Source organism: Gossypium raimondii, chromosome 9, assembly GCF_025698545.1.
Source record: "Gossypium raimondii isolate GPD5lz chromosome 9, ASM2569854v1, whole genome shotgun sequence".
NCBI classification, from domain to species: Eukaryota; Viridiplantae; Streptophyta; class Magnoliopsida; order Malvales; family Malvaceae; genus Gossypium; species Gossypium raimondii.
Genome location: NC_068573.1, coordinates 43,451,062 through 43,463,197, shown reverse-complemented (window position 1 = coordinate 43,463,197; position 12,136 = coordinate 43,451,062). Strand labels below are relative to the sequence as shown.

At 34.4% G+C, this 12,136-nt stretch overlaps 1 protein-coding gene across 1 annotated transcript in view; it reads right to left on the bottom strand.

Moving 5' to 3' along the window:
- The window catches only part of LOC105800021 (serine/threonine-protein kinase ATM), a 50,368-nt gene that overhangs the window by 23,163 nt on the left and 15,069 nt on the right, over window positions 1-12,136 (bottom strand). Inside the window, exons 24-42 of the mRNA XM_012630880.2 lie at window positions 11,082-11,207; window positions 10,422-10,549; window positions 7,967-8,123; window positions 7,794-7,840; window positions 7,652-7,715; window positions 7,341-7,415; window positions 6,677-6,796; window positions 6,223-6,408; window positions 5,431-5,552; window positions 5,270-5,339; window positions 5,043-5,170; window positions 3,922-4,063; window positions 3,699-3,839; window positions 3,444-3,542; window positions 3,283-3,329; window positions 2,809-3,001; window positions 2,507-2,719; window positions 1,900-1,971; window positions 195-264 (exon numbers count right to left, since the gene is read on the bottom strand). Of these exons, the coding sequence (XP_012486334.1) occupies window positions 195-264; window positions 1,900-1,971; window positions 2,507-2,719; window positions 2,809-3,001; window positions 3,283-3,329; window positions 3,444-3,542; window positions 3,699-3,839; window positions 3,922-4,063; window positions 5,043-5,170; window positions 5,270-5,339; window positions 5,431-5,552; window positions 6,223-6,408; window positions 6,677-6,796; window positions 7,341-7,415; window positions 7,652-7,715; window positions 7,794-7,840; window positions 7,967-8,123; window positions 10,422-10,549; window positions 11,082-11,207 (2,200 nt within the window). The remainder of the gene's footprint in view (window positions 1-194; window positions 265-1,899; window positions 1,972-2,506; window positions 2,720-2,808; window positions 3,002-3,282; window positions 3,330-3,443; window positions 3,543-3,698; window positions 3,840-3,921; window positions 4,064-5,042; window positions 5,171-5,269; window positions 5,340-5,430; window positions 5,553-6,222; window positions 6,409-6,676; window positions 6,797-7,340; window positions 7,416-7,651; window positions 7,716-7,793; window positions 7,841-7,966; window positions 8,124-10,421; window positions 10,550-11,081; window positions 11,208-12,136) is intronic.

Genomic DNA, 12,136 nt, shown 5'->3' with positions numbered 1-12,136 from the left:
CCCAAATAGAAGTTCACAATGATAACAACAATTAATTTCTTCATCTGACAAAGTCTAAAATATATCCAAGAAATATATAATAATTAAAACAAACAATAATAAACCTACAAGATAAGATTCATTCAACATGTAAAGCCCACATAAACCTTTTTTAAACTAAAAGACACCATTTTCAATATTTAGCCATGCACTACCTTTGAACTTCTTTTCCAGATCCATTAACAACTTTTCCACCAGCTCAGAGTTAATGCCTTTAGAGTGAACCTGCAGGGGAGGAAGATCATTACTTAAGCATATGAGAGGAAAATTCATCTAAAACTTTCATAAAATAAAATCATGTATCTGGATAATGAAAGGGATCATATCATAATTAGCAAGAGACTATAAGCAGCCAATTAAGTACAACAGATATGAAATAGAGAAGCATTGTGAGCATTCAAGTTCCACTAAAGTGCAGCAGCATCTATATCTGACTCAGGCATATGTGACCATATATTTCATACATCTAACTTAATTATGCTAGAGTTGCCGAATGATGCTTCACGAAAAAGGGCACCTCTATTCTATTCTAGTACAACCATACACAACAGCAACGTGTACATAGGGTTCAGCACCAAAGGAATTATCCAACCCAAATGAATATCTAACCAAAGCAATTTCACAAATCATTTCTGACAGAAGGCAAACTGAGCTTTGGCACGGCAGCACCATCAGATTCTCCTAAGTAAATAACAGGTATTGGAGGTCCAGATCAGATTCAAGTTAAGCATTACTTGAAAGGTAATCCTGGAAAAGGAATAATGTTCAAGAGAAACTCTGAACTTATTCTTGAAGCCTACACTGACGCAGATTACGCTGGGTCCCCTATAGACCAAAGTTCTACTTCAGGTTACTGTACATTCATTGGAGGCAATTTAGTGACTTGGTGGAGTAAAAAACAGAATGTTGTGGCTCAATCAAGTTTAGAGTGGTGGCACAAGGTATCGGTGAATTGTTATGGCTGAAAACTATGTTGGAAGACTTAAAGATCAAATGGAGTCGATCAATGAGGCTATATTGTGACAATAAATTAGCCATCAGCATCACACATAACTCAGTGCAACATGAACTAAACACATTGAGATAGATAGACATTTTATCAAGGAGAAGCTGGAGAGTGGGTTGATTTGTACACCATATGTTCCTTCAAGGGGACAACTACTAGATGTCTTTACAAAGGGACTTGATGGTAACACATTCCATGAAATTATTATCAAGCTGGGAATGGATGATACCTATGCGCCAGCTTGAGGGAGAGGGTGCAAGATATAGTATTTTCAGCAAGTTTGAGACGCGGGTCAACTAACACTAAGTTTCATAGTTTATCTTTAGATTTATCATGTAATTATGTTTCCTAAAGCCTAGGATCAGAATAGCTGTTTTAGGTATCTTTTATTTATCACCTATTTTCCCCCTTTTAATATTTGTATATTTAAACAATTAGAATCCAAGTACAATGAAAATGCATAAACTTTTCCCTCTTTCAAACAAGTTCAAACATCCTCATGAAGCCAGGTGGAGTTAGATGGTGCAAGGGCATTCTCGTTGTAGCTTAGGGTTGGACAATGTCAAAAGACCAATCTTCCAATGTGACAGAAATTTCAACTTGGATAAAACTTTCAACCATCAAGGACCTGCCATTTTCAACCTAATCAAGGGAACGAAACTGAGGTAGATGGAAATCTTGTAGAATTCAGCTATCATTGTGGATACACACCTCAATATGATTTCAAATAACCTTGCTAAAATGAAGTAAAATCAAATGAAAATACGTTCTTCTTATCTTCAATCATAAGTTTAAGGAACCTATAATGTTTAAACAATATAACAAGCAAACAAAACAGAGAACAGAATATTTACCTCAATCAAAGATCTTTCATAAGAATCAAATGATAATATAGCTTTTTGACCCCTTTCAGTTGACAGTATTCCCTATAGAAGAGAGTAAAAGAAATCAACAAGATTCTTTTTTTACCATCAAAGAAGCTTAAAATAATATTTTGAAAAAAAGCGTGCGCGCGCGCGCGCATGTGGCAAGAACATTGACCAAAAGTCCAAGACAATTATGAGAGGAAATAGAATAATTACAGGGACTCTTTCATGCAATAACAAGTAAAATAGGAGATCTAACAACTTAATGAGAATAGGTCCAAGATAATTATTTTAATGAACTTACCGTCACCAAATATTTTACCATCTTAACAAGACAACACGCCTTTCCTGGTCCCATCCACTCAGAATTTATTTTTGATCATAGTTTTTTAGTGCATTAGCAATTAATGTTCTAAAGATAAGATTAAAATTAATTTTGTAGGAAAGCTTACAGAATTTATGTTGTCATTACCGCTTACCTAGTCAAAAAAAAATGCTAGCTGATAAAAAACTGAAAGGAAAGAAACCATTGAATACAACTTAAAAATGGGAACTTTACCATAAAGCAGAGGCAAAGAGATCTTTATGGACTCACCCGAAGTGTTTGTGACGTTATATCAACTATTTTAACAGAATCATCCATTAAGTATTTCTTCAAAACTTTCAAAAGTGCTATTAGAAGCTCTTCAGATACGCTAGACCCCATGATTTCAGAAGCACCATTATGACTAATGGGTCCATGAACATGCATATGATTAGAGTCTCCGGGGAGATGAAAAACAACAGAGTATGGATCTCCAATGCCAACCTACAACCACAATCAGGTAGGCAGAAATCATGTAAGCTGTCACATAAAGCATCAGATGGCAAAGGTGTAAGCAAATCTAATAAAAATACCCTGGATATTAAATCAGACACCAATCCTCTAATCCTACTAGAATCATCTGAAGCACACATGCGAACAAGTGTCCAAACTGCATGCACAATTTCCCCATCACCATGCCAATATGTGTCATCCACAAATTCTTTAGTAGTCTTCCCTCCCTGAAATGTTTCCCCCGCAAGTAGCTTCTTGTGCAGTGCCTGTAGACTGCAAGGGCCAAGAAACATGAAGCATCTTAACAGCAGCAGCATATCAGAAATTTCAGCTGAACCCAATCTAAATATAGAATGCAACACCTTAAGCATTTTGAAAACAATCACTTTATAAAATATAACTTCATAATGTACAGGGAGTGATTTAGTGTTAATTGGTTTCTATTTTTTTCGTTTTACCACCTGCATGCTAACTAGACAACCCAAAGGTATTTATATAAGCTTCAATCTGAAGAACCAAGAGCATGGAAATGCAAGTTTAGAAAGGACATTGACCTCCATGAAAGTAATCTTGGTGGAAGGTTGCAAGACCTCTTCACAATCTAAAAACAAGCAGAACAAAAAGGGAGAAATAGAACAGAAAAACCATGGTGAGTAAATCATCCAATCATACATATAATGATATATTGATTTAGCTAGAATTCATTCAGTCTTACCTTCAATAAATGGTCTCTTGGAGAGTATGCTCGGCACAAATCATGGTGGAAGTTTCTTATTCGTTCAAAGATATCTACTTCAGGAAAGGGTTCCAATTCCTGAAATAGAATACTCCATAAATAAGTTCAAGGATATAGCTTCCAAACGTTCAAAAGATAACCATACAAAACAATATCACATGCATCTGGAAAACTTCGCCGTTAAGGTATAATAAAAGAGCCTCCATTTTACAGTAGGAAGCCAAAGATACTTACTCTAATATAATCATAAAGAGAAGGATCAGACTCCACTGTTAGCTCAAGAAGCAAAGACAAAAATAGAGATGATACAGTTGCAGAACGCTGCCCTTCAGCTTCAAGAGGAATGCAACATGCCACCAACTTTGATACCAAAAACTGCAAAAGAAAACAAGTTGAGAACAGAGATTTCGCCAAGTTAATAAATTGTAGTCTTTAAAGAGTTCAGCAAATAAAATACCTGGAGTTGCTCACCAAGCACACCAACAATTTCCTTAGATGGATTGCTTTTAAAAGTTTTGAGTAAGGAAGAAATTATACAGCAGCACTGATCTTGTAAAGCATGGCAACCAATATATTGGCCAATCAAATTGAAAAGATAACTGCATTAACTCAAGAATGATTCAAATGAGAATTCAATTCATTAAAGTGCATAACTTTAAATAATAACTGTACAAGCCAAAACTAGCACGCATGAGACTGAAATTCTTTCAAAACCTCAAAGACATTTCTGAAAAGCCAGGCATCAAAAAATCACAACTAAACTCAGCCAAAGATTCCTGAGAGAAATTTACCCTTTCCCACAACCCTGTCATTGGAGACTAAAAGAATCCAAAGAAAAGATCAAAAACATAAAAAACCAAAACTTAAATTAATCAACATCAATTGCGTTTTACTATTATCCCAAACTTGAAAACGCAGTATAGGTAAAATTGTCTTTGAGCAAGTGCACAACTATTCTGCAGTGCAGCTTTGTGGGGAGGATGTTTCAAACAATAGAAATATGGGAGATAAGGCAACAGTCTAGATGATAAAAGGCCCAACTAAACATCCTAAAATGGTAATCAACTCAACATAAGAATTCTAATATGGTATTCACTATTAAACCCATAGATAAAGTTAGATGTTGAGAAAGAAAAGAAAACTTGTAAATTAAGACCCATCCTGAATCCGCAGTTAACCAAACATCCATAATTAGTTTTTTCTATATGCAACTGTTTACAACAATAAAGGGGAATTCCACACAAACTTCACCCCTGCTTCCTTCCTAGTCCTGATGTGATCTTCATTCACTGTTTTTATAGCTTACTCTCAGACACTACGATAGCTCAACTAATCACAACCATCAATCGTTATAAATAAAATGAATCTTAAAAACTCTTCTGATTGTACACAAGCAAAGGAATGAAAAAACTCGTATCACACCTATATATAGACTATATGTATGATACAACCCGTTCAAAACAGCATAGGGCAAGTTCCACTAATTGCTAGAACAAAACCTCAGAAGCTCGTGCAGATGTTTTACACATGCACATGTGTAACTTTGAATAAGTCAATAAAACTTTGATCGCAACTCACTTGGATGTACTTGAAAGCGCAGCTCTATGCCCAAGAACGGTTATAAGCACCTCTATTGAAGCTAACCGATGACATCTGTGCCTGTGATGAATAGCTGCTGCAATTTTGTAATGCATTTCTACAATAAACTGCAAAATTACAATGAATGTGAGAAAATAAAAGATAAGGAAGACTATTCATTGAAATATCCTTAAATAGAAATCCTTGTTATAAGAAAGCATCTTCACCATGAAAACTCTGTCAGGACGAAAGATGTTAATCTTGTCAACAACACTAATACTTGCACAGTGATCATCCCTACATGAGCCAAAGGAGAAATGAATAATAAACAAAGAAAAGCTAACAAAATGAACAATAAATAAATAAATAAAAACTAAATGTAACATACATTTCCAAAAATCCATCAACAACTGTTTGTATTGCACGGGCAATAGTATCCCTGGAGAAAAAAGGAATAATTGGATCTGATGCACAAGATGCAAGAGAAAGAATATGGCTGACAATAGACACCTACAAATGCACAAAAAAGAGGAAAAAGTCAAACGTTAGAGTTGATGTGGTCCTGATCATACATGATTATAAAAGCTATGTCCCAAAATATAAAATGATTTTGCAATAAATGAGGCTTCATAAATGATGCAGACCTAAAATGCTTTGAATGCATAATTAAAGGTGCTACACTTCGAGAAAATACTGTCCAAATAAATGTAACTAAAACTACTCTCATTTAAAAATGTTTTTTGAATGTAATTATTGTTTGTTCTGTATTCACTGTCCACATCGTAAATCGTTTAGGTTTTTAGTTATCACTACCAGACCTATATATACTGATGAGAATTAAATGGTGTTATCCACTATCAAATAAGATTTCAATTTAATGCAGCCATATATTCAAGTTGTCCGCCTCCACATCATATCAATTGGTTCTAGATTGGACACTTAATTTTTGCTATAGTCAGCCTGTACAATGAATCATCAGGAATTATCAGAAAAACCTTGAGAAACTGTTACTAATGAATGCATATTATAGTAACAAAGTGAGTCATGCATATTATCAGAAAAATCTTCCTGTAAGTATCCTGCTCAGCAGGGTTGTCATGCCAAAACCAACTTAAAAAGGTTTTCCACCTAATTTTGTTATCATAAACCGCTGGATGAATCAAACTTACAGGGAACATACCATATTTTTCTTTATGAGTTTATCTCTTTCACTCTCAGAGATCTCAGCAAAATGTAAAATAGAGTTCTGAAGCACCATTGCTCCCTTCTCAAAACCAGAGCTCTTACTGCAATGCAGTGTCATACAAACTGAAAAAATTGGCACGAAATGATCCTTAACCACAACAGTCAAAGGTTGGCCAGCAATCTGAAATCAACTAATCATGTCAGTAAAACAGAATATAGTATGTAAGTAGAAAAGGGAATAGATATCATTAAGAGACTAGTACGTCTAAAACAAAACATATATCAGATTGACCAAAACCACCCATAAAACTTAATTTCTTGAAAAAGAGAAGACAAAATTTTGCTTAGTGACATTTCTCTAAGATCTTTTACCTAGATGTAACCATAAACCTTAAAATGTCTTTATTTATTCAAACCAGAAAGGTGATAGGACAAGGAATTTGTCCTACCTTAGAAATCCAGTTCAGGTTAGAGTTGTCCTCGTGAATAAATAAAGCTGGAAGAAGCCAATGGAAACAATATTGCAAGAAATAACTAGGTTCAGCATCTAATACAAAAAGTTGTCGTATCTGAAAAGAATAACCACCAATGGTCAGAGAATGTTTAGATCCATAAGGAAAAAGAAATGGAAAAGCAACATTGTACATAAAAATAATAAGGAACATAAATAAATAAGGATCCAAAACATGCTTTCCACATTTAATAATTGAAAGCAAACAAAACAACCCTAATAACAAAATATTACCCAAGTTTACAACACATAATCAATGTATTTGATATAGTCATCCAACTAGATGAGTAAATCAGAACAGATGACACTTCAACTCATTCAGTGACTTCTATCATTTATTAGCATCAACAACCAGACAAGAGAATGAGCAGACTCAATAACATTTAGCAACCTTTAGAAAGCACATAAAAACTGCTAACTTAGAATATTTTAAAGAATTTTGAGATTAACTGTATCAAAAAGCACAACTGCTGCTAAAACAACAAACCAACACAACATCAGAGTTGTTGAAAAAGATACTTGATTGACTAAAACAGACGCCAGCCAGTTATTGTGTTTTTCAAACAAAACAGAATCCAATAAGAAGCTAACAGGTAAGTTACCTCAACAAGAGCAGCTATGCTGACACCACAAGCAACCCAACAAAATAAAATGGATCCAATAAGTTCTTCCAAGTACTGCAAAGGAAAAATGTTCTGCAAAGTTAAAGCAAAATGAAGGTCCAGATAGTTCGGAAAATCAAAAACTTCCAGCAAACAAATTCCAGAATCAATCCTTCCATTGAATGCTTTGAAAGGGAGTTCATAAAGAGGCATTTTGACAGGGTAAAACCTCCTCAAGAAATACAAATCACAGCCATCGCTGTTCCATGTCAACAATCATAGTGAATTAAAAATGAAGAAAATCTGCTCACCTTCATTCTTGACATATACTTTAGCTTTCTTGCTAAATTATCAAGTGCTGCATTTACTAATTCCCTGAAGCAAAAAGATTACCACTCAAAGGAACAAACCCGTGTTGGTAAAAATCACAAAGAAAAAGGTAGAATATTGTACCTCTGACAAGGATCAATGGAAGAAACTGCACACATCATGAAAACAGCCTGCACGTTAAATGAATACAACCATTAAGCTTTTCTAAATTGCACAATTAACCCATTCAATCATAAAATAAAAAAAAAGGTTCAAGAAGGGCAGGTGCTACAGTAACAAACAAAATCACATCACACCTCTAATTCGATGTTCTCACTATGCAAAGCAAGCTGCATTAGGGTAATAATGACAGTTTCAACTTTTTGACGAGGCTGTGGACCAGCAGCAAGAACTTCCCGAGCTGTAACAAGTTTTTCTTTGGAGTAAAAGATTAACTCGATGCCAAAGTTAGAACTGCAAAAACAACCAAGAAAGTGTTACAATTCAATGTGTTACTTTTTTATGATTAAGGATCAATCTAAAAATGTTAATGGAAAGGGAAAAAATAGATTGAAGAGAACTAGAGAACCAATATATTATAGTAAGTCTTAATAAAAACTATTAAGTATACTGATACTAATATACCCTTCACACTAATTCCTTAAGAGAGATCAATATAAGATAGAACATGAAAGCGCGTAGGGTATTTCCGTTTTCCTTCTAGATAATGTACATGAATTTTTACTCTTTTGACAGTAATTCTAATGTTCAGAGTGGAAGAAAGATGCTTAGAAAGACATTTTTCAACAGCATCCCTTTATTAGTAGATTCCAGAGAACACGTCTAGTCAGCATGAAACTTTATCAAACCTTTTTCCATCCAAAACAACAGCCATCTTCAAATTAGAATTTCAACTGAAACTTGTTTTGGGCAAAAAAATCTAGCATACAAGACTACACAAGATAAGAAAGCTATAAAGAAAATGAATTTTGCCAACAAGTGCTCTTAGGCACTTTTGAAGGTGCTATTTATGAATATATTTTCGCATTACATGCAGCAGTTGACTGCAGACACTTATTATGTGATTACTTCCAGTTCATTGAGTGAATATATTTCTCAGAAAGACTAGTTAGGAAAGGCGGAGCAGATTTTCAGATACTACAAATCCAGGAGTGGGTAAAAACTCCAATCATGGATCAACAGCTCCTACATGACTAAATCATCAAGAGACAAAACAGGTTGACTGTTTAACAAAATGAAAACTAGAGATATCTTCCTAGCTAAAGAACCTACCACAGATGGCCCATTGTCATTTCTCATGCACATGGTATGATATAATTTTATTTTTGCATAAGAAGGTGCTATTAAAGCACAATTGCCCAAAGCAAAACATTGTTTAGAATGTGCCGTAAACATCAAAGGTTCTTCCATGAGAAAGTACCTGCTAGCCAAAGTTAAAGGCTAAACAAATAACCTGAAACTGCTATCTATTTGAAAACACCCAAATCACCATCACCAACATCAGGACTTCTTAGTGAAAAGCACATTAAAGAATAAAGTCAGAGACTCCATTTCCCAATAATTCAAATACCCCTGTGAACTTTGGATATATATAAAGGGATAAATTTATTGGATATTTTCTTTCTTTCTTTAATCTTTCTTTTCAGAAAAGTATGTACAGTGACACTAGACACGTTTCAACATTTTGCATTTTAGAAAAAAAAAACAGCTTTTATTGTTCATTCACCAAACACATTTTCCAGGAAAAAAACAGTATAAAACAAAAGCAGTTTGCAAAAATAAAATTTCAAACCAAAAATAGCCTTAATATTGGTAGACTCAGTAAAATAAATAGAAGGCAAAATGATTGACAAGTCCATTAGAACAAAGTTGAAACATAAGAACTATTGAAGTGATAAAAAAAACATCTATTAAATTCTGGGAATCTGAGGCACATAAATATAACATGGCCTCCCTTCCTATTGCTATTTGGATTTAGGTTGGATGCCCATCTTAAAATTAAACATGGATAGCATAAATCTGTCCATAAAATAAAAAACAAAGACAACATATAAAGACGATGATGTCTATCATATCATTACGGTGCTCAAACACAAAAATATAGAGATGAAGATAGCAATGTCAACAGCTGCAACAATAGAACTTCACCAGCATTAAAACCAATACTGTTCTACTAAAAGCAAAACAACAAATACTTGTATACACAAAATAATAGGCATATGCATCAGAAAAAAGTTGAAACATAAGAACTCTTAAATGGTGAAAAAACAAAAGAAAAAACAGATGATAAATTAGGGGAATCTTTGCCACATAAATATAAAAAGGGCCTCTCAAACAAATGCTAATCAGTTTTAGGGTGGATGCCTAAAATTGGGGATACCTATCCCCGTTCCTTATTCCCATGGTGAAAGACCTATTATGCCTACAATGCAAAATTCATGTCACAGATAGATCCAGTATGACTACATGCGAAGTTCATGTCAAGTGATAGGTCCATTGTCCTCATACATGAGGGGGAGTAATGAATTGATCATAAAAAGAAATCCCACATATATTAAATTGCGGTATCTTAGGCAGATAAACACAACAATGGCCTCTCCAACTATTGCCAATTCGTTTTAGGATGGATGTCCATCTTAACAATTAACAAGAACTAACCACTATATTATGACATATTCCAACACACAAAATCAGAAAACCTTGTGCTTAGCTAAGCCTTTCATAAAATTGAAAACACATCAAGAAACTCACCAAATATCATGAAAGAGCTCTCCATGGCCATCCCAGGTCTGGAATAGAACACCAATGCGCCTACTTAGAATGAACCTAACTCGATAATCAGGATCATGAAGCATGGAAAGCAGCTTTCCAATCATTGTCTGTAGATGGTTACGAATCAGAAAAAATGCCCCATATAGTGGCATGTGGAGAATGAACAAGGAACTCAATCAGTTCGTTCTATTTAAATAATTTTCAAAAAGGACAAAATATTCGTGATGTCCTAAAACCAAGAGACAGTGATGAAAACTAGAACTACAAAAAACTGAAAAAGGAATTGAAACTACTTCTCAAAATTACATGTGTCCAGGAAGTAGAATACTTTAGAGGCATGTTTATATGTCTTGACTTTAAATTACTAAATGCGATTTCCTTTTACATAAAATAGCCCCCTGAATGCCTAATTAAAGTGATTCAAAATGTTTCTCATCTAGAAGAGGTGCCTTCACAGTGCTAATGACCTACAAGTTCTTAGATTTTCCACATCATAAAAGTATACAAAATCATATCAGCACTAATTTTTTTTAAATCTACTCCTAATATATTATTTTAGTCGGTGCATGAATTTCTCCGTCCAGTCTGAGAAGAGAAATATGAGAGGCATTATATAGGGGAAGGATCAAAAATAATCACCTGGCCAACCTCAGGACTGAGTAAAACAAAATTGCATATGCAGTCAATTAGCTTAACACGACCAAACCAGTTAAGAAGATCAAATTCTGCAACTTTGCCAACCAGCTCCCCAAGACACACCAAGGACTGCAATAAAAAATATCAAGCCAAAACACAATGGTTGGGAACAAATCTCCAGGTCAATCTCGTCATCATCATAGCATAAGAATATATTATGTTTTGCATCAAAGAGGTCCAATCTTTGAATAAAAAATTTCAGATAGGAAGTTGGAAACTTTGTCAAAGCAGGAAACTTTGTCAAAGCAGCATGCCACTTGAAGAGAGCACAGTGCTATAATCAGCAGTTATGGCACTAGAAAAGGTGATGAAAGCAGGTTGAAATCAAAATTCAATACCTTTCCAAGACAAATTTTCACCCAACCTGAGAACTTACAAGTTTTCATATCACCTGATCTAAACTTAATTTTATTCTTCTTAACTGAAAACTCCCCACATCACCCCTAAAATCCAAAAAATGATGATTCCCCTTTTAAGCAACTGATGGTGAGAAAAAGTTTAAAATTCTATAAAACTTCACCTTTTAAGGCTTCTAGCCATCTATAATACTATTTTTCTTTCAGCAGAAACCAACCACTCTCTTAATGCATCAAATGACAGCTATTGCTAGGCTTACCACAATAGATGCGGCAATATGTGCAGCAGGGCAGATTGGATCATTTCAGGTTCTCACTTCCAGTTTGCTTCAGGTTGTTAAGGTTTCAATTTATAATCTTTTCAAATTAATTTGGATTGGCTTTTACATTTACTGATTTGTTAGCAAATAGAAATCAAATTCAAGTCCAGCTCGATCTTGATTTTAGGTTGACATAGTCCAAGATCAGTTTGGTTTAAAACCAGCTTAAGATATCTAAAACTCAATATTCATTAAACAATGAAGAAAACCGTGGCAAATTTGACCCAAATCCACACAGGCTGCAGTATTCAAATTGTGGATGTATTATATCTTGAGGCAAAACTAGAAATTCACCTGAAAACCCAATCTCTTACAAAGATAA